Source organism: Stegostoma tigrinum, unplaced genomic scaffold (genome assembly GCF_030684315.1).
Source record: "Stegostoma tigrinum isolate sSteTig4 unplaced genomic scaffold, sSteTig4.hap1 scaffold_61, whole genome shotgun sequence".
In the NCBI taxonomy this organism is placed as follows: Eukaryota; Metazoa; Chordata; class Chondrichthyes; order Orectolobiformes; family Stegostomatidae; genus Stegostoma; species Stegostoma tigrinum.
In genome coordinates this window covers 2730803-2753908 of record NW_026728547.1, presented here as the reverse complement: position 1 = coordinate 2753908, position 23106 = coordinate 2730803, and the positions used below count along the sequence as shown (strand labels likewise).

Below are 23106 nucleotides of genomic sequence, written 5' to 3'. Positions count from 1 at the left end.
AAGTGCAATTACATTACACTTCACTTATGAACAGATGTAACCAGAATGTTGTATCGAGACGATCAGTAATATGAGTACTTCAGTAATATTGATTGAATGGTTGTTAACTTAATTTGCAAATTAAAACTTAGTTGAGCATGCCTTCTGATGATATCACAACATGAATATCAGTATAATTGAGGATTCTATTAGTCAGTGACATCAGCTAAATTATCTGCTTGTTGCCATGTTATCAGGGTTAAAGGTAAAGTCTGAGCACGCCATTTGGCGACTCCTTAGAGAGAGACAACTGGTTATGATTTAACCTGAAGATCACCATGCCTCAGTCAAGTAGAGCGGTTGAGGCGAAGACCCTTTGTGGTAAGCTCACTGGTATGGCAATTGAGCCCTCTCTGCAGGGCATCACTCTGCATCACAAACCAACTGAATTTGAATAGAGTTTAGGATTGGAGAGCAATCCATGCAATTATTTTTTTTAATGAATGTTTCTCACTGGGACTCTCTCACTGGCAAACATTTTAAAAGCCAGCTCAGCCATACAGGCGAGATCAGTTCCTGATCTCAGCTGAATTTTTTCACCTGGGGTGGGTCAGCGTTAGGAGTTCAGTGATTGGAATGAATTCTCATTAAGTTAGCGAGAGGGATACTACACGTGAATAGATCGATGTTTTGAGAAGAGGATGAGATATGAGCCAAAGTTTAATTGATGTGGAAGACCAGCCACAATCATCATCGACGGTGGAGCAGGCTTGAGCGGCCATGCAACATTGTGCTGCCGCTATTTGACTTGTTCTGTGGAAAGGAAGGAAAATGGTCCAAGTGTCAATAATGATGAAGACCATATCATTCTACAACCTCAAAATTTGATTGTGTTCAGCATATTATCACTCCTGGTACCCCTAAATCCTGGTCTATCATCTCAGCAGCTCGACTCTGCCCATAAGCTGGTTACTTGTGACATTTTTGAGGGATCTTCCCAAGTCTGAAAATCATTTTTGTTTTTGTAGAATCAGAGTTGGCCAGTGTGGAAGGAGGTCGTTTGGCATATCATAGCTCTTTGAAGTAACTCCCCAATTCGTCCCCCTCTGCTTGGCAATGACTTGAACCACTTATAAAATCTCTTTAATGGAGGGAAACTTTGAAGGCGTCTGAAAGGAGTATTCACGATCCCAGAATACAACTGAGCCTTATTAAGTTGTTAGTTCTGACGATCAAGAGCTTGATGAAAGAGGATTGTTTTAAAAAGTGCCTTAGAAGAGGAAACGTCCAGAGGCTAAGAGGTGTAGGAAGTTAGCGAGTTTTGAGAAGATTTGTTGCTCGGGTTGAGGGTCGGGATGTGAGTTTGCTCGCTGAAGGTGTAGGAAGTCTCTTCTTGGGTTTGAAGCCGACACAATTAAATGTTTGGCAACTAGTAGTGGGCCCTTTAAAATCAAGAGTGGGCAAGAGGACATAATTAGACGAGTGCAGATATCCTGAAGTATAGTTGGACTGGTGGAGATTACGAAAATAGCGATAGGCGTAGCCAAGGAACGATTTGTAAACAAAAATGAGAATTTAATAAAATTACTGTTAATAGTATCAGTCAGGTAGAAAGTACAGAGAAGAGGATTTGGTTCAAGGTGAGACTCGGGCAGTGGAGTTTTAGACGACGTCAAGTTTTCAATGGGCAAATGTGGGACTCCAACAGGGAATGCATTGGAATTGTCAGGTCCAGAAGTGAAGTAGTTCCAGATGAAGGTTTCACTGCTAATGAGCCAAGACAAGAGACAGGTAGGCAGGATTGAAAAGATGTAAAGAGACAGCTTCAGGGATTGCATGAATGTGTGGTCGGACGTTCATCATGGGATAAACAAGATGCCAAGGTTGTGCTGAGACAAGCGTAATATTACATTGTTGCCAAGGCGGAGTAATGCAATCAGTAGGTAGTGAATAGAGATTGGTGTGGGGACCACAAAGTGGTCTTCCCAGTTTGAAATTGTTATCTCTACATAGTTGCGCAACTTAATGTTCTGTTCAAAAGGCATTACTGACAAGGAAACAGAAGTTAGCCATTTGTTTACTTGTCAATATATCTTGATTTTTCCACCATGTTCTCCAATTATTAACACAACATGTGCACTGTACGAACTGAACTGTTCAAACCTTAAAAGGAAATGTTAAAATTGTGGAATATAAAGTTAAATTTATTTCATTGAAAATTTGAATAAATTACATCAAGGTTTGACCAAGACTGCAAGGAATTAGATGGAGGACCAGATGAATAAAACAAGCAGTGGTAAGGTGGTATTAGCTGGATGTTCCTGAAGAAAGAGAACGCAGCCAACCATTCTTCCATAAGGGGGATTAATTGTGTGGTGTCAGACACAGTCGATTCAATCATTCCTTCTGTCTTTACTGTCTGACTGGACTGTGGTTGTAATATTTCCTTTTTTAAACGCTCAAGGTTCGACATACTTCACTTGACATTCTCATTTTATAAATTTTAAGAAGTTGACTTATTGTCAAGTCACGGTAGGATTGAAAACACATTGTACAAGTGTTTGAAGTCAGAAGTCACATGACACCAGCTTGTAGTCCAACAGGTTCATTTGAAATCTCAAAGACTTTTGGAGTGCAGCCCCTTCATCAGGTGCAGTTCGTGAGGTGACCACAGAGAGACACAGCTTATCAGCAGAGAGATCAAAAGATCATAGAATTAGCGTGAGTGGAGTGTCAGATAATAACTCTGTACAGGTGACCAAGAGTGTTAGAGGCAAGTAAAGCGTTTATAAAGCCAATGTCAGTGCTGTGTTGTCATGATAATCAGGCAGCGCAACAGGAATGTACAAAAGGTGGCATCTCAGGTCAGACTCTGACTTGTAGCTTAGAGGCTTGTGTTCAGAATCTGTCTGAGAGTTTTAACCTTTATTTCAAAAGCAAGAATTTATAAGATACCACACTGACTGTAACTACAAGTTGTGTGTTTCTTCAACAAAATATCTGCAAACAAACAAACATCCTGGATGAAGACTTATTATCTGACACTCCACTCACACCAGTTGTATGATGTTTTGATCTGTCTGCTTATCAATTGTGTGTCTGTGTGTTTACCTCCCTGACCGCACCTGATGAAGGGACTGCACTCCCAAAGCTTGTGTGATTTCAAATAAACCTGTCAGATTACAACCTGATGTCATGTGAGCTCTGACTTTGTCTATCCTAGTCCAACACCAGCACCTCCACATTATAACTGTTTGGAACCAAGTCAGTGCAACAGGTACATATCGAACATTTGACTTCGGAAGAATGCCTAGTACTGAAAAATTCATTAATAACAAAGGATTTCTTCATTGTGCCATCTATCGTAACATGCTGCGTCTCACAGTCATAATGAAAGGATGGCCACTTCAATTTCGCAGGGCCAAGAACAGTTATGGACATTTTTAGCATGGGAGGAGGCCATTCAACCTATTTTATCTGTCCCAGCTCTCTCCCAGCACAAGAAAATTAATCCTTCTCTCGAACTCATTCCACATATTTCACAGAATTGAAATATATAGGTACATACTTAGGAGTTTTTAACATCAAGTGAGCAGTTCTCGCACTTCACCTTGTCACTAAAAATGGAAAACTTGACTTACAAAGAGTGGGTCTTTATTTTGTTCTGTTTGGATGATGAAGCAGATGCAAGTCAAAGTGCTGGAACTGGCCTCTTGAACTTACCAACTGTTCAACGTGTATAAAATGAATTCTGTGCGCATCTACTAAAAGCAGTTTTATGGAAGGAAAAGGTACCAAAGAAGATTTGGTGTATTGTGCTTGATGCTATTATACGCCAACCTGTGAAAACAGAACTCTACGACTGTGAGTGTTGAGTTCTGAGAGGGGGCTATCTTGTTTGAATTTACATTGCTAAGCCTAGGCCTATTTTCCCAACAGCAAAATTGGTAATCCAGCAAGAAATGGATATTTCTCACATTTGTTGGCTGTTAAGTGTCTGTTTAAAGTTTCCTTATATACAGGTGCTTAACCTGCTTTTCCAGTTGGAACATTTGTTGTGCCAATGAAAATTTTTTGAATGGTTTCACCTCCAGTTTTCCTGTTTATACATATTTGGTATTTTTTCAGGGTAAGGACTATCTGCAAAATCTGAGATTGGGTTTTGAAAGACAGCAGCCTTTGTTTTGGAGAGATAATGGGAACTGCAGATGCTGGAGAATGCGAGATAACACCGTGTGGAACTGGATGAAGACAGCAGGCCAAGCAGCATCTTAGGAGCACAAAAGCTGACGTTTCGGGCCGAGAACCTTCTTCAGAAAATGGGGAGGGGGTGCGGGTTCTGGAATAAGTAGGGAGAGATGGAAGATGGATGGAGGAGAAGATAGGTGGAGAGGAGAGTATGGGTAGGGAGGCAGGGAGGGGATAGGTCAGTCTGGGGAGGCCGGACAGGTCAAGGGAGCGGGATGAGGGGAAATAGGGGTGCGGCATGAGGTGGGAGGGGGGATGGGTGAGAGGAAGAACAGGTTAGGGAGGCAGGGACGAGCTGGGCTGGTTTTGGGATGCAGTGGGAGGACAGGAGATTTGGAAGCTTGTGAAATCCACACTGATACCATTGGGCTGCAGGGTTCCCAAGCAGAATATGAGTTGCTGTTCCTGCAACCTTGGGGTGGCGTCATTATGGCACTGCAGGAGGCCCAGGTTGGACGTGTCCTCTCAGGAATGGGAGGGGGAGTTGAAATGGTTCGTGACTGGGAGGTGCAGTTGTTTATTGCAAACTGAGTGTCGGTGTTCTGAAAAGCGGTCCCCAAGCCGCTGCATCGTTTCCCCAATGTAGAGAAAGCCACAACGGGGACAGCGGATGTTTTGGATATTTCTTAAGCATTGCTTTTCATTCAGAGTTGGTTCGATTTTGCTGAAGCAATAGACATAACTCACTATGACGTAGACAATGTCAGAGTTCATGTTTCGCGTCCTGTGACCCTTACTCAGATCTCACTCTTCACTGATGCTGCCAGACCTGCTGAGCTTTTCGAGCAACTTCTGCTTTTGTTGCTGATTTACAGTGCCCACAGTTCTTTTGTTTTTTACGACACAGACAAAACTCTATCTCTGCAGGTAGCATGATGCTGTATTCTTCAACTTCCCTGCCTTTTTGTAATAGAATATTGTCTGTTTAGGACAGAAGTGGCTTTTTTTGTTTGTTTTAACTTCTGCACATGCTTTCTATGCAGGCTAAAAGTCTACACCTTTTCAGTTCACTGCAGTGCTGCATAATGAAGACTTGGAACATATTTTTTATAAAGTAGAAAATCAGTGTGGTTTGTTTTCCAAAATGTGATGTGTAAGTGCAACACTTAACAGTGTGTTCATCAAACTATTGTTTCCTTTGATCTTTGTGTTGCAGAAATTTCTAGAATCATTTCATATATATTTTTCTTGATATATTTTAGCAGCTTTCCCGGAGCAAGTCTGTTTTCCTTCGGATGAGACGACTTTCAGACATACTCCCTTTATTATGAGATTTAATTGGGGTAAAATGAGGAGGATTTTTATTCACTGAGACACACATGACTTTCTGTTTAAAGCATTGGAAAAAGCATTCTGTTAGGACTGTCATGCTATCTGGTGTTTGTACCAGGCTTCCCAATTAACTGCAAGTGATTAAGGATGCTCATGGATGCCACATGTTATTACAAGAGGAAATGAACATCCAAGTAAGGATTTTATACCACATTTATACATAGCATGGACTATGCAGCATGGATGCAGTGACTGAGTGAAATGGGAAGCAGTGACTGAGTGAAATGGGAAGCAGTGACTGAGTGAAATGGGAAGCAGTGACTGAGTGAAATGGGAAGCAGTGACGGAGGGAAATGGGATGCAGTGACGGAGGGAAATGGGGATGCAGTGACTGAGACAAATGGGATGCACTGACAGAGGGAAATGAGATACAGTGCCTCAGTGAAATGCTCACAGCGAATTCCCCCTCCAGTTCTGACCTCGTCACAGTGACTTGCCCCCTCCGTCCTGACCCGCTCACAGCGAATTCCCCCCTCCATCCTCACCCGCTCACAGTGACTAGCCCCTGCAGTCCTGACTTGCTCACAGCGACTTCTCTCTGCAGTCCTGACCCGCTCATTGCGACTTGCCCCTCCGTGCTGACCCGCTCACAGTGGCTTGCCCCCTCACTCCTGACCCGCTCACAGCGACTTGCCCCCTCACTCCTGACCTGCTGTCCATTGAGGAAACGAAGCAGAGGCTTGGGGACCGCTTTGCAGAACACCTCCGCTCGGTTCGCAACAAACACCTACAGCCTCACAGCACTGGGGGCACAGGTTCAATTCCAGCCTCAGGCAACTGTCTGTGTGGAATTTGCACCTTGTCCCTGTGTCTGTGTGGGTTTCCTCCAGGTGCTCCGGTCTCCTCCCACCGTCCAAAGATGTGCACTGTAGGTGGATTGGCCATGCTAAATTGCCCATAGTGTTCAGGGGCGTGGGTCTGAGTGGGATGCTCCAAGGTTTGGTGTGCACTTGTTGGGCCAAAGGGCCTGTTTCCACACTGTAGGGAATCTAAACAATCCTGTTCCCACATCTCCATGTTATAACCCTGCTGATCACTGCACACAGAGATGTTTGATAACAAAAGGATAACAAGACTATTCAAACCCAGTGCTGGAGATGTATTTTAAATGAGTATTTTAAATACACTGAGGCCAGTGTCGATCTCCAATTCAACTTTTATTTACAAATGAACTGTCTTCAACTTTAGCACTGTCTCATGCAGAGATAGTTACCAGGGTGTCAGCATCTCTGACCCTCACACTTCTTATCTGTCAGCCAGGGCTCCCTGATTTGGGCTGTTAATATGGACCAATCAGGCAACTCATATTCTTTGAGGTCAAACTGGCCGACCTGGTCACAAACCAGCGCAGTGTGTTCATCGAAAATCAAACATGTACGAGAAGGGTAACATTACATCCCCCTGTAAAGGAAGGCATGAGGCCAAACTGGGGAGGGAAAGGGAACTGCTGATTGGGGGTGGCCCAGAGAGTGGAAGAAAATCGAATGGGAAGAAGACCGTTTGAGACTGAGGGAGAGAGATGTAATTGCCTGAATCAGGAATTCCATTTGCGAAATGGATTTTTGTGTGTACACCATGTTCAGTTTCCCCGATCTTCATCTGTACTCCTCTAAATCATTCGTATCTGAAATTTCTGTATCATTTCCAAAGGTTCTGTCTCTAATGTTATGCTGTTGGAATTGGTTGAACTGCAGAGATATCATTTATTTGCACAAATGCGTTCAGTGAAATGAGCTGCATGCTGTATATGTATTATTCTTCCTGATTCTATTATACGCATACAAATTCAAGTTAGTTCCACTTTTGAACAACAAACTGCTTTTAGATGTACGATGTATCTCATTTGCCTGCCACTTATTCTTGTTGATGAGTTGTGTTTCGGTTTTGTGAAGAAATATGAATGAGCTGGAGCACTCATGGCAATGCCCAATGTGGTGATCTTCCAACATTGCAGCTGGAAGGTGGGGCGGGGAGGGGGATGGGTTTCACAAGAACTATTGCAGAGGGAAATGGAGAGACAGGTGATGTCTGTGGCAGCACCGACACAGTGAGGAGAATGAAATGCAGCGGGAAGGGGAATCTGGCTGTATTCTCAAAGGCTGAATGGAAGAGGACAGAAAGGATTCACTCAGAGGAAGAGAAGATCAGACTGGACTGATTGTGAAACAGGTAATAATCATTGGCAAGTTACTGATAGGAGGGTGAATCATTCGGGCTCACTTTAAGACTGTTTACAGTTACCATATAGTTCCTGGGAGATGTGTAGATCAGGCCAGGCTCGTACAGAAACGCTTCCCGGAGTAATTAACATGGAGACCCCACTGGGAAAGAGTGAGGGGTTGGCCGTCCTGCTTCCACTGCTGCTGGTGATGTCCAGGCCAGTCATTCTGGCCAGAGACTTGAGCTGCATCATCCGCACGAATGAACAATATGGAGGGTATGACAGTGAACTGGACTCGACGTCCAGATTTCTGAGGGAAACGGTTAAAGTTGCGAAGCTGCATAACATCTTCAGCACCCCTGCAGCCTGAGCATAGAGTAGAAACGCCTCGTCATAGCCAGACGGGTCTTTCCACCCATTGGATAGATTTCCTGTTTGCGCCCACACGTCCTCGATCATATACATTGAAGTCAAGCCGGTGTTCTTCTCTGACTACTGCCTCCTGCTGGCTGACTGTCACCTACAGGATGGCCAGCGGGCTGGCAAGGGGACATGGAAGCTGAATGTGAAACTGTTGACCCCAGATAAATCAGGAAGAAGCTCAAAAGAGAGCACACAGGTTGGAGAACGATGAACACACTTTTTGCACTCGGTGGGAGGCAGTCAAAGGGAATACCAAGAAGCTCTTTGTCCTGAAAAGTGTTCAGAAGGTGAGAGAGAGTTGGGCAAAACTGTTCAAACTCCAGAAACCCATGCAAAACCTACTCTTACTACAGACAATTGGGTCACTGTCACGGAGGAGCCCCAGGAGGTGTCGAGGCAGCAAGCCTCACTCTCTGCCTTGGAGGCCTCCAAGATAATCTTGCGGTTCAGGGTCTGCATTGTGGACCAAGAGAGAATAACAGTCAGAGACAGACAGCACTGAAACAGACCGTTTGGTCCAACTTGTTCATGCTGACTCGATATCCTAAATAAATGTAGTCCCATTTGCCAGCATGTGGCCCATATCCCTCCAAACTCTTCCTATTCATTTTCCCATTCAGATGGCTTTTCAATGTTGAAATTGTACCAGCTTCCAGGCCCCTCTCTTGCAGCTCATTTCATACATACACCACCCTCTGCATGAAAATAATGTACCTTAAATCCCTTTCAGATCTTGCCTCTCTCAGTTTAAACCTATGCCCTTCAGTTATGGCCTCTCCCACCCCAGGGCAAAGGCAATGTCTATAAATCCTATCCATGCCTCTCACGCTGTTCCTAATTTCTATCAGGTCATCCCTCAGCCTTTGATGCTCCAGGGAAAATAGCCCCAGTCTGTTCACCCTCATACTTTAGCTTTAACCCTCCAACCCAGTCACCATCCTTGTGAATCTTATCTGAAACCTTTCCGGTTTCACAACATCTTTCCGACAGCACGGAGACTGGAATTAGATACAGTACTCCAATGGAGGCCTAATCAGTGTCCTTGAAAGCTGCATGTGACCTGATGAGATGTGTTCACGTTCCTTCTTGAAGATGCTAAAGGAGAGCTAGGTGCTCCGCAGCCTCAAGGATGAACATAGCTCGATAAGTTTGTCTCAATCTGACATCCTGAAGCTCAGCAAATCCTTTTAAGTCAGTCCCTATGACACTATGCCCACAGACAGTGCCGTGACTCCCAGTCATTCCTGTCCTCGATCCTGGGGGTCTTCGACAACACCACGCAGGAGAGCCTGGACCGACCATTATCTCTGGATGAGCTGGTGAAGGCCTTGGAGTCCTAAGAAAAGAATAAAAACTCTGGGAGGTGATGCCTTGCCAGCCGAGTTGTATTCAGCTCTTTGGGAGTTGAGTGGCCAGGGCCTGCTGGAGCTTGGTGTTGTCAGGATGTCAGATTGAGACAAACGTATCGAGCTCTATTCATCCTTCAGGCTGCTGGAGCTGTACGACAGTATGCTTCTGTCAGGTGCTATGCGCAAATCCATGAGGAATGGTATCATCACCCTGACCTGCAAGTGGAAGGGAGTGAGGGAGGAAGTGAGAAAGCAACGACCAATATAATTGGCGAATGTAGCCTACAAAATTCTGTCTCAGTCATTTGTAACTGGGTCAGGTCTGCTCTGCGATTCGTGATTGACCCTGACCAAACCTGTGCTGCAGGGGACAGGACGATCTCTGAGAGCCTTGTGCTCCTAGGGATACGATCACTAGCAGGCAGAACAGAGGGGTGGATACCTGCCTCATCAGCCTGGACCAAGAGAAGGCCTTTGGCAGGATATTGCAGACCAACATGTGGGATGTGCTTTATAAAATGGGCTTTGGGGAGAGAATCTGCAATTGGGCCCGACAGATCGACACCGACATCATTAGCGCAGTCTCAATCTGCGTATGAGAAACACAGAGCTTACCCATCAGATCCAGGGTCTGGCAGGGCTGCCCACTCTATCGAGCCCTTTGCTGAGTCCATCAGGAAGGATGTGAGCCTGAGAAGTGTGATTATTCCAGGTAGAGCGGGCCTGCAGGTCAAAGCGTCCCTGTACGATAACGATGTCACCAATCTCTGCTCAGCCCCAGTGTCAGTGCGCAGGTTCATGAGCAGCTGTGACCCTTTCAAACTGGCCTCGGGAGCCACGGTAAATCGAGACAAGAGTGAGGCCATGTTCTTTGGGATCTGGCCTGAATGATCCTTCATTCCCTTCACCGTCAGGGCAGATTACCCAAAAGTGCTGGGCACACAGTTCAGAGAGCCTGGGGCGTGCAGAAAGCCTTGGGAGGTGCACATTGTGGGTAAAATCCTGGTCATCAGGTGTGAGGCACTCTCTCTGTTGTTGTGCAATGCACAGTTCTGGCCCATCACCCACACTGCACTGTTTCCCTCATCCGAGCCATCTTCCATTCCTTCTGGAAGCCTAAGATAGACCGTGTCTGCAACAACTCCATGTACTAAGCTCTGACTAAGTGGGGGAAGAACGGACCCAATGTCACCCTCATCCTGATGTCCACCTTGTTGTGCATTAAGCTGTGTGTAGACTCTCAGTACGCAAAGACCAAGTGACACTTTGTACTGAGGTACGACCTGATCCCAGTGTTGCGAACGAAGGGACTGGCCTCTCTGCCACGGAAAGCTCCAAGTATTTGGACCGTTCTATAACATATGTCCTTTGTTGTGAAATTTGCAAAGAACCAAACCTCTGACCGCCAGTCCATCAGGTCGTGGTCAGCACGCAGCGTGCTCGAGACCCTGTGGGAAAAGGAGAGGCTGGATCCTGTCGTGTAGTTCCCAGAGCAGACTGACAAAGTCATTTGGTACAATGTGTCATCATCAGAACTTTCCAACAAACAACAAAACATAGATTGGCGGGTGGTGAGAATCCTGTCAGATTGTTTATGTGCACCTTGTTGGCCTGTGCCACAGTACACTGCCCTGGAAGTGGCTGTGGGTGAAACCCGAAACATCAGCTTTCCTGCTGCTCTGATGCTGCCTGTCGTGCTGTGTTCATCCAGCCCACACCTAGTTATCGCAGACTCCAGCATGAGCAGTTCCTACTCTCTCTCGGCTCAGTGTGAGACCTTTTACAGTTACCGTATAGCTACAGGGAGTGTGTGGATGAGGCCAGGCTCAATGTTTACCTTCAGCATATAGTTATTGGGAGGTGCACGGATGAGGACAGACTTGCTGTGAGACTGTTCACAGTCACCGTATAGTAAGTCGGAAGCATGGAGATGAGGCCAGGCCCACTGTGATACTGTTTACAATCACTGTTTAGTTTCTGGGAGGAGTGTAAATAAGGCCATGCTTGGTGTGAGACTGTTTTGTGTCCCTGTATAATTACTGGAGGTGTGTCAGTGAGGTGAGGGCAATTGTCAGACCGTTTACAGTCAAGTAGGACTTCCTGTGAGTTGTGCGAATGAGGCCAGGGCCACTGTGAGACCATTTACAGTCACCGCATCATGACGCGGAAGCGTGTAGATGCTGCCAGGCTCCCTGTCAGTAACCAGGTGGTGTGTCCACGAGGCATAACTGGGATGCACTAAAAGCTTGGGGCATAACTGGGACGATGGGGTTGCTGCTGCCGAGGCACAGTCGGGAAGGACCACTGTCTGAGGTTTTCCTGCTGAAGGTAAATGAGGGTCCATTCAGTTATCGGACCCTCCCCGTGTCTCACATGTATGTAAATATTGTTGTTGTATGTCTATGAGAGGTCTTTGGTTCATTGGGTGGAGCCAAAGTCCAATGCTTTATTTGTTTATTTGATATGCATCTGGACAGAACGCAACTGCAGTTGTGACATTGCACATATACAAAAGAGATTTCTTGTGAAAAAGGTGTATTTTTCAAATCAGAAATGTGACTGGGAGGAGTGTGGATGAGCCCAGGCTCACTGTGGGTCTGGTTACGGTCACCACATTGTCACTAATATGTGTGTATATGAGACATGGCTGGCTGTGAGACTGTGAAAAATCACTAATTAATAAGAGTTTGTTTCTTCAATTATTTGTTGGATGTGTGTGTCACTGACTGGTCCAGCATTTATTTTCCATCCCGAATTGCCCTGGAGATGTTGGTGGTGAGCTGCCTTCTCGAACCGCTGCAGTTCGCCTGCTGTGGGTTGCCCCCACAGTGCCATGAGGGAGGGAATTCCCATCTTTTGAACAGTCGCAGTGAAGGATTCCGGATATATTTCTAAATCAGAATCACGAGTGGCTTGGAGTGGGATTGAAGGAGGTGTTCCTTGATGCCCTTGTCCTTCGAAATGGAAGCTGTCATGGGTTTGGAAGGTACTGCATGAGGAGCTTTGGCGAATTTCTGCCGTGCATCTTGTAGATCGTACACAGTGCTGCTGAGGCCACTCATCATTGGTGGTGGAGGGAGTGGATGATTGTCGATATCGTGTCAATGAACCGGGCTGCTTTGTCCTGGATGGAGTCAAGCTTCTTGCATGTTGTTCCAGATGCAGCCATCCTGGTAAATGGGGAGCGTTCCATCACAGTCCTGACTTATGCCTTGTCGACAGTGGACACGTTCTGCGGAATCAGGAGGTGGGTTAGTCGCCGCAGCATTCCTCACCTCTGACCTGCTCTTGTAGTCACTGTGTTTATGTGGTGCGTCTGGTTCAGTTTTTGTTCAAAGCTCACCCCCATGACGGTGACAGTGTGGGACGCAGTGAATGTAACAAAATTGTTTGTCAAGGGGTGGTTGTCTCTTGTTGGTGACGGTTATTGCCTGGTATTTCTGTGGTGTGAATGTAACTTCCACTTGTCTGACCAAGCCTGGGTATTGCCCAGATCTAGTTGCATTTGGACAAGGACTGCTTTAGGATCTGAGGAATCATGAATGATGCTGAACATTGTGCAATCATCAGGAACATCCCAACTTCTGGCCTTATGATGAACGCAAGTTCATTGATGAAGCAGCTGAAGATGGTTATATCTCGGACACTGCCACGAGAAACTCCTGCAGGGATCCCCTGGAGCTAAGATATCTGACCTCCAATAAGATCATTCATTTTCCTGCGTGCCAGGTATGACTCCAGCAAGTGGAGAATTTGTCCCCTTATACCCATTGAGTCCAGTTTTGCTCGGGCTTCTTGATGCCACACTTGGTCAAATGTAGTCTTGTTGTAAAGGGCTGGAGCTCTCACTTCCCCTCTGGAATGCAGCTGTATTGTCCATGTTTGAACCAAGGCTGCAATGAGGTCAGGAGCTGAGCTGCCCTGACGTAACCCAAACTGGCCGTCGCTGAGCAGGTGCTGCCTGATAACAATGTTACTGACACCTTCTATCACTTTCCTGATGATTGAGTACAGCCTGATGGGGCAGTATATGGCCAGGTTGGATTTGTCCTATGTTTGCAATACAGCACATACTTGGGCAATTTTCCACATTGTCGGGTAGATACCAGTGTTGAAACTGCACTGCAACAGCTTGGCACGGGGAGCGGCACGTTCTGGAGCACAAGTCTTCAGTATTTTTGCCAGAATATTGTCAGGGCCTGTGACCTTTGCAGTATGCAGTGTCGCCAAGTGTTTCCTGACATCACGTGGGGTGAATTGAATTTACTGAAGACCGGTATCTGTGATGCTGGCGGAGTCCGAGATGAATCATCCACTTGGCCCTTCTGGCTGAAGATTGCTATGAATACTTCAGCCTTATCTTTTGCACTGATGTGCTGGGCTCTTCCATCATTGAGGATGGGGATATGTGTAGAGTCTTCACGTCCAATCAGTTGTTTAATTGTGCACCACAGTAAATGACAAGATGTGGCAGGACTGCAGAGCTCAGATTTGCTCCATTGATGGTGGGGTCACTTTGCTGTGTCTATCACTTGCTGGCTATGCTGTTTGGCGGCTTCACCAGGTTTCTTTATTTATTCATTCATTCACAGGACAAGGGCATCATAGAATAGAATCAGAGAATCCCTACAGTGTTTTGGTATTTCCAGGGGGTCCCGGGAGGGGTGGTGTGTCGGTATTTCCTGGGGGTCTCAGGGAGTATGTCAAGATTTACAGTGGGTCGCAGGGAGTTTGTCTGTACAGGGATCTGGGGCTGTGTGTCCGTATTTCGAGGAGCTCCTGGGGAATGTGTCAGTGTTTAGAGGGGACCCTGGGAAATGTGTCATTATATACAGGGAGTCCCAGGGAGTTTCTCAGTACTAAAAGCGGGGACAGGGAATGTGTCAATATTTGCAGCTGGTCCCGGGGAATATATCAGTATTTACAAAGGGTCCTGGGGAGTGTGGCAGTATTTTCAGGGGTTCTCTGGGACTTTGCCAGTATTTAAAGGGTGTCTAGGGAATATGTCAGTATTTAGAGGGCTTCTCGAGGAGTGTGACAGAATTTACAGGGGTCCCGGTGATTGCATCAGTATTTGCAGGGTGTCCCAGGGAGAGTATCGGTATCCGGGGGTCGAGTGTGTCAGTGTTTACGGGAGTTCCGGGCTGTGTATCGGTATTTACAGGGGGAATGGGGAATGTGTAATTATTTCCAGGGGGTCCTGGGAGTTTATCAGTGTTTACGGGGGTTCGGTGGAATGTGTCAGTGTTTAGGTGAAGTCCCAGGGAATGTGTTCGTGTTTAGAGGGGTCCCTGGGAAATGTGTCCGTATTTACATGCAGCCCCAGGGAGTTTCTCAGTATTTTCGGCGGATTCCAGGGAATGTGACAGTAGTTACAGTGTGTCGTGAGGTGTGTGTCGGTATTTACGGGATATCCCAGTATTTGTGGTTAGTTGTGTAGAGTGTGTCTGTACGTACAAAGGTCCGGGGATGTGTGTCAGTATACAGAGGAGGCCGAGGGAATTTTTCAGTGTATAAAGCGGGCCCTGGGAAATGTGTCAGCGTTTACAGAGGGTCGCTGGGAGTGTGGTGGCATTTTCAGGGATTCTCAGGTACTATGTCAGTATTTACAGGGAGTCCTGCGGAGCGTGTCAGAATTTATAGGGGCTCGGTGCATACTGACACACTCCCCTGGAATCCCTGTAAACACTGGCACACTCCCTGGGACCACCTTGAAATACTGTAGCTCTCCCTAACACCCGCTGAAAAAACAAAGTCCACGGGCCCCCCTGTAACTACTGACGCTCTCCCCAAGTCTCCCTGTCAATCCTGACACAATCCCTGAGACGCCCTGTAAATACTGACCCTCCATGGGACCGCCTGCAACTACTGACACACTCCCGGGAGCACCTGTAAATAATTACAAATTCCCCGGAACACCCTGTAAATACTGACACTCTTGGTGTCAAGAGCCCCTGTCAATACTGACACAGTCCCTGAACCCCTGTAGATCGCGGGAATTTTTCAGTATTTAAAGGGGGCCGCGGGAAATGCGTCAGTCTTTGCAGAGGGTCCCAGGGACTGTCAGTATTTTCAGGATTTGCTGGGACTGTGTCAATATTTCCAGGGGGTCCCACGGAGTGTGTCAGTTTTACAGGTGATTTCAGGGGCTTTGTCAGTATTTCCAGGGGGTCACACAGATGTGTCAATATTCACAGTGTGTCCCCGGGGACTCTGTTGGTCTTGACAGGGGATTACCAGGTCGTGTGTCAATATTTACAGGGTGTCACAGGTTGTGTGTGTGTGTGTCAATATTTACAGGGTGTCCCTGTGTGTGTGTGTTTGTGGGTATTTACAAAGATTCCCTGGGGAGTGTGTCAGTGTTCATTGTGGGTCCAGGACAGACTGTCAGTATTTATAGGACGTCCAGGGAGACTGTCAGTCTTTACAGGGGGTCCTCAGGAGTTTGTCAGAGGGTGAACGCTGAGGCAGTGCCTCATTATGCAGATGTCAGAATTCAGATAGTGTCCCTCGATGAGAGGGTCAGTACTGAGGTATTGCAGCTCTGTGAGCAGGTCAGTTCTTAACCAGTGTCTCGTTGTCAAGTGGTCAGTGCTGAGGCAGTGACTCCATGCTGGATGGTCAGTGTTGAGGAAGTGCCTCATTGTTAGAGGAACATTACGGAGGGTAAGTCTCAAGGTAATGGTGACAGAACTGAGACAGAGCCACATGATCAGAGATTCAGGGCTAAGAGATTGACTCAATCACAGCATTGTCTTGAGGCAGTCCCTCTTTGTGAGAGGTTTCGTTCTGATGGAGCGCATTTGTCAGAGGCGATCCATACTGATCCAGTGCCTCATTGTAGTGGGGACAGACTGAGAGGCTGCTAAACAATTATCAAGTCAGTTGTGACATATTACAGTTCTATCCTGGGGTCAGTCCTGACAGAGTGCCTCATTGCCAGAGTATCAGTACTGAGGTATTGAAGCGCTGTCTGAGCATCAGGGGTGAGGGAGTGCCTCATTGTCTCAGGGTCAGAAATGTGGGAGTGCGTTATTGTCAAAGGGTCAATGCTGAGGGAGTGCTGCCATTTAAGGGGGACAGAATTAAGGAAGTTGCTCACATTTCAAGGGCCAGTACTGAAATAGTTTTGCACTGGGAGGTCAGTGTGGAGGGAGGGCCTCAGAAGCAGTGGGTCAGTATGACGGTTTCCCTTATTGTCAGGGGGGCAGTTCTGAGGCACTGACTCGTTGTCAGAGGGTCAGTACGGAGGTATTGAATCACTGTCAGCGTATCAGAACTGTGGGGCTGTTTTATTGTCACAGCGTCAAAACTGACGCAGTGCCTCATGAAAAATGGGTTAGAATTGCGAGAGACCCACACATTACACAATCAGTAATGATGTATTGCAGCATTGTGAGATGGTCAGAATGAGAGAGGGCCTGATTGTCACAGGGTCCGCACTGAGCGATTTCATCATTTTCAGGCACTGCGTAGAGGCAGAGCCTCATTGTGATCGGGTCAGAATTGAGGGAGTGCCACTTGATTACAGGGGCAATACTAAGGTATTGCAGTTCTGTCAGGTGGTCAAATCTGATGGAGCTCCTCATTGTCAGGAGATCAGCACTGAGGTATTGAAACACTGTCAGAGCATAAGGGCTGAGGTGTTCCAGGTCTATGAGAGGTCAGTACTACGGGAGTGCCTCATTATCAGAGGTCCAGTACCGAGGGAGTGCACAATCGTCAGACTGTCAGTACTGAGGGAATGCCTGATTGTTCAAAGGGTCAGTACACAAGGAATGTCTCAATGTAATGTATGATTAAAGATGCAGTGCTGAAGGAGTGCCTCATTCTCAGTGTCAGTTCTGAGGCAGGGTCACATTGCTGGAGGGTTGTTCTGACTTAGTGCATTAGTAACAGAGGGTCAATACTGAGGCAGTATCTCATTTTAGGGGCTTAGAATTCATGGGTGCTACATAATTAGGAGGTTAGCCCCGAGGTATTGCAGCTCAGGTGCGGTCATAAGTGAGGGGGGAGTGCAACATTGTCAGGGGTCAATTCTGAGGTGTCAGAAAAAGTCCTGCCAGAAACATCAGCAGGACTTGACAAAATCTGTTCAAGTGAAGCAATGCCTGGCCCGTTAAATAAGAGCAGGTTTGTTGGAGCCTATGTAAACGATAGACCTCAGTGTAATGGAGGAAGCATTGAGGGAGTCCTGTACTGATAATACAAGATAATAATTCATACATAATTGCAGCATTGTCAGAGGATCAGAACAGCCAGAGTGCATTATTATGAGAGACTGAACACAGAGGAGGAGCTTCATTGGAACGGGTTCAGAATTAATGGTGAGCAACACATTCAGAAGGTCAGTACGGAAGTATTGCATTTCTATTGGAGGCTCAATACTGAGGAATTACCTCTGTCAGAAGTTAGTACTTTGTCAGTCGTGAGGAATTGTGGCATTGTCACTGTGTTGGTCTGAGAAAGTGCCTCTTTATCAGAGGGTCAGAATTGATGGGAGTGCTACATGATTAGATGCTCAGGACTAACAGATTGTAGGACTGTCGGCGGGTCAGATCTGTGGGAGTGATCATTGTGAGATGGTCGCTGATGTCCAATCCTAAAACATAGAGCGCCCTGTAAATAACTCCTGAAAAAAAAGGCCCCTTTAACTAAACCCGAAAACAGAGCCCCCGTATCTAAGTCCGAACACACAGAACCCACGAAATTACCCCTAAAACACGAAGCTCACAGTGAATTAACCCCAAACACAGATGGCCCTGTAAATGAACACTCAAGAATAGAGCCTCCTGAAACAAACAGCACCCGTGAAATAAAGCCCAAAACACAGGAACCCCAGTGTATAAACCCTGACATTCAGAGCCCCCTGTAGATAAACACTAAAAAAAAGGAAAAACTAAAAGGAACTGTGGATACAGTAAAATCAGGAACAAAAACAAAATTGCTGGAAAAGCTCAGCCCTCACGCTAGCCCAATCCGACACTCACCACAGCCTCGGGCCCAAACTAAACCAAGCTTCAGCCGCACTCCTCGCCCTCACACACGGAGCCGCCTGCACAGAGGCCCTCAAACACCTGTCTATCATCCGTAAAAAGCGGGCTTCACTGTAAATAACCCCTAAAACACAGAGTCCTGTTTAAACAAACTTCCACAATATCAACTTCACCCCCTGTAATTATACGCTTAAATACAGAGACCCCTTTAAACGAACACGAACACATATCCCCCAGGAAGTAAAAGGTGAAATACCGGGCTCCTTCTAAACAAAGCCGAAGGCACAGAGCACCTGTCAATACACCCCAACATCGAGCCGGCCTGTATATTATCCATAAAACAGGGCCCCTTACAAATAAACCCAAAAAGACAGAGCTGGCTGTAAGTAAAGAGCCCCTTGTAAATAAATACCAAAACACACAGTAAAAACCGGAAGAACTGCGGATGCTGCAAATCAGGGAAAATATCCAAAGTTGCTGGAAAAGCTCAGCAAGTCTGACAGCATCTGTGAGGGAAAAGAAAGAGTTAACGTTTTGGGTCAGGTGATCCTTCCTCTGAACCTCTGGCTGGCGCGTCTTCAGTCATGCAGGGTCAATTGCTTCAAAATATCCTTTTTCTGTGAGGCTCTATAACATTATAATAGAAAAACATCAGAACTAAGCAGGAGTAGGCCATCCGGCCCCTCGAGACTGCCCCGCTGTTCAATAAGATCCTGGCTGATCTTTTTGAGACTCAGCTCCGCTCACCCACTCGCTCACCATAAACCTAAATTCTTTTCATGTTCATAACGTGATCTGGTCTTGCCTTAAACACATTCAGCGAGGTAGTTTCAACTGCTTCACTGGGCAGGGTATTCCACAGATTCACAACCCTTTGGGTGAAGAAGTTCCTCCTGTCCTCAGTCTGACATCTGCTTCCTTTTATTTTGAGCTATACCCGCCTCCTCCTCGTTTCACCTGCCAGTGGAAACAACCTCCCTGTCTCCACCTTATCTATTCCCTTCATAATCTTGTATGTTTCTACAAACTCTCCCCTCATTCTTCTGAATTCCAATGAGTATCATCCCAGCCAACTCAGTCTCTCCTCATATTCCAACCCTCTCAAGTCTAGAATCAACCAAGTCAGTCTCCTCTGTGCCCCCTCCAGTGAGAGTATATCCCTTCTCAATTCAGGAGACCAAAACTGCACACAGTAGTCCAGGTGGAGCTTCATCAGGACCCTATACAGCTGCAGCATAGCCTCCCTGTTTTTAAACTCCATCCTTCGAGCAATGACAGACAAAATTCTATTTGCCTTTATAATTACCTGCTGCAATGTTACTTTTAGCGATTCCTGCACAACGACACCCAAGTCACTTTGCACAGTAACATGCTGCAATTTTTCTACCATTTGAACCATAGCCTACTTTGTTGTTATTCCTATCAAAATGGATGACCTCACATTTATTGACATTGAACTCCATCTGCCAGACCATTGCCCACTCACTTAGACTGTATAACCATCTGCAGGCCTTCAGTTCTTCTGCACACTTTGCTCTACCGCTCATCTGAGTGTCTTCTGCCAATGTTGACACACCACACTTCATCCCCGACTATAAATCATCTGTATCAATTGTAAACAATTGCAGTCCCAACACTGATCCCTGAGACACACTACGAGCCACTGACTGCCAACCAGATAAACACCCATTTACCCCTACTCTTTGTTTTCTGCTAGTCAATCAATCCTCTGTCCATGCCAATACATGACCTGTCATGTCATGCAACTTTATCTCATGTCGCAGCCTTGGCATCTAGTCAAATGCCTTCTTGAAATCCAGATACATGATATCCACAGGTTCCCCATTGTCCACCATGCAAGTATGTCCTCAAAGAATTCCACCAAATTAATTAAACATGACCTCCCCTTCATGAACCCATGCTGGCTGTTCCCAATGAGACAATTTATATCCAGTTGTCTTGCTATTATTTTCCTTAATGATGGATTCACGCATTCTCCCAACAACCGAAATTAAGCCAACTGGCCGATAGTTATGTGCTTTTTGGAAAACAGCCAATGTGACACCAGTGTTTAAAAAGGAAGTTTACAATCTGCGGGAACCAGCCCAGATTCCAGTGAATTTTGGTAAATAATTACTGGTGCAAGCCTCTTTACTATACTGTTGTACTAAAGGTCCTCTTTACCAATGTACCCACAAGCACTACATATTAGCGCTCTCATTCATTCATAACTTTACTGACCTCTTACTGGCATAGCTTGTTTAATATTACCGCATTTCATTCAAAAAATTGCCAGCTAGTCATACCTTTCACTATGAAAGGGAGACTGAATTAAAATGCTCCTTCCACCCCATTTACAGCCCTTTCACAGTTTTAATCCTCACGGCTTTATTTTGCTGACAGCTGCAAAACGTGTGTCTACATCAGTGTCTATCCCTGAGTACATGTTAATTTTCTAACCTATTCAGAACAATACCATCGTGTCATCGTTTGAAGAAGCATAATATTAATCAGCCCTCAGCAACCGTCTCCCAGGACTTGAATAGCTTGCAGGATATCAAACAAGTTTTCTGCATTAGCAGAGATAGTAGGAACAGCAGATGCTGGAGAATCTGAGATAACAAGGTGTAGAGGTGGATGAACACAGCAGATCAAGCATCAGAGGAGCAGGAAGATTGATGTTTCAGGCCTAGATGCTTCTTCAGAAATTGGGAAGGGGAAGGAGGTTCTGAGATAACGAGAGAGAGAGGGGGAGACGGATAGAAGATACACAGAGGAGAAGGTAGGTGGAGAGGAGACAGACAGGTCAAAGAGGTGGGGATGGAGCCAGTAAAGGTGAGTGTAGATGGGGATGTAGGAAGGAGCTGGGTCAGTCCAGGGAGGATGGACAGGTCAAGGGAGCGGAATGAGGTTAGTAGGTAGGAGACGGAGGTTGGGGCTTGAGGGAGGAGGAAGGACAAGGGTAGGGAGGCAAGGGCGAGCTGGGCTGGTTTTGGGATGCGGTGGGGGAGGAGAGATTTTGAAGCTTATGAAGCCCACATTGACACCATTGGGCCACAGGTTTCCCAAGCGGAATATGAGATGCTGTTCCTGCAACCTTCGGGTGACATCATTGTGGCACTGCAGGAGGCTCAAGATGGACATGTCGTCTGAGGAATGGGAGGGGGTGTTGAAACAGTTCGCGACTGGGAGGCGCAGTTGTTCAGTGCGAAGAAAGTGTAGGTATTCTGCAAAGCGGTCCCCAAGCCTCCACTTGGTTTCTCCAATGTAGAGGATGCCACAATGCGAGCAGTGGATGCAGTATACCACATTGGCAGATGTGCAAGTGAACATCTGCTTGAGGTGGAAAGTGTTCTTAGGGCCTGGGATGGGGAGTGAGGGGAGTGGTGTAGGGGCAGGTGTAACACTTCTTGCAGTTGCAGGGAAAAATGTGCCAGGTGTATTGGGGCTGGAAGGGAGTGCGGAGCAGACAAGGCAGTCACAGAGACAGTGGTCCCGACAGAAAGCAGATAAGGGTGGGGAGGGAGATATGTCTTTGGTGGAGTCGGATTGCAGATGATGGTTGGAGGATGATACATTAGATCCAGAGGTTGGTGGCGTGGTACGTGAGGATGAGGTGGATTGTGTTTTGGTTGTTATTGCGGAGAGGGGGCACGAATTACGGGAAATGTGGGAGACGTGGTCAAGGGCGTTCTCGACCACTGTGGGGGTCGGGGGGAGGATTTGCGGTCCTTGAAATATGAGGAAACCTGAGATGTATTGGAGTGGAATGCCTCATCCTGGGAGCAGGTGTGGCGGAGGTGAAGGAATTGAGAACAGGGGATTTTTTTTTGCAGGAAGGTGGGTGGGAGGAGATGTATTCTAGGTAGCTGTGGGAGTCGGTGAAATAGATATCAGTTTCTAGGTGGTTGCCGGAGATGGAAACAGAGAGGTCCAGGAAGGTGAGACAGGTATTAGAAATAGTCCAGGTGAACAGGTATCAGAAATAGTCCAGGTGAACTTATGGTTGGAGTGGAAGGTGTTGGTGAAGTGGATGAACTGTTCAAGCTCCTGGTGGGAGCACGAGGCGGCGCCGATACAGTCGTTAATGTTATTGAGGAAGAGGTGGGTTTCGGGCCAGTGTAACTACGGAAGAGGGACTGTTCCATGCAACCTACAAAAAGGCAGGCATAGCTTGGGCCCATGCGATGTTTCTTGTGACTGCAGCCCCCTGGCGGCCCGCCCGTGGTGGTGCTCATCTTTGCTGCGATCTGCCGGCTCGGTCCCCGAAAGGCAGCATCAGTTCCCTATCCCCGCCCTCCCTACAAACCAACCCTTTAAAGGCGGAAGGCACCCACCCACCTATCATAAAGGTCAGGTTGCGGGGTGGGGGGGGGGTGCACGGCGAGAGGGTGCCAGAGTCTGCATTTATTTTGGCGCAACCTTAATCTGGGGGTTATCTAGCACCCCCGCGCCCCCAGAAATAGGGATTATGGGTGCACACCGCTAATTTTGGATTCCTGTTTAGAATAAAAAGTAGAGGGGGAGTGTGAATAGGGTTTTGGGATGGGGGATGGGATAGGGTGTGGTTGTGGGAGTGGGGGTGTAGGTCGGGTTGGGGGAGAGGGGGAAGAAGGTG

At 46.8% G+C, this 23106-nt stretch overlaps 1 protein-coding gene across 5 annotated transcripts in view; it reads left to right on the top strand.

Annotated features, from left to right (window-relative positions):
* The window catches only part of LOC132209009 (utrophin-like), a 33199-nt gene extending 25840 nt beyond the window's left edge, over window positions 1–7359 (top strand). For 3 of the 5 annotated variants that reach the window (XR_009445078.1, XR_009445079.1, XM_059644245.1), the window contains exon 3: window positions 4108–7359. Coding sequence is in view for 2 of the 5 variants with exons in the window: in XM_059644245.1 (XP_059500228.1) it covers window positions 4108–4254 (147 nt within the window). In the remaining 3 variants the exon portion in view is untranslated. Of the gene's footprint in view, window positions 1–236; window positions 2242–4107 lie in introns of those variants that run through there. The other 2 variants (XR_009445077.1, XM_059644246.1) reach the window with 1 other exon arrangement.
* The last annotated feature ends 15747 nt before the right edge of the window (window positions 7360–23106 follow it).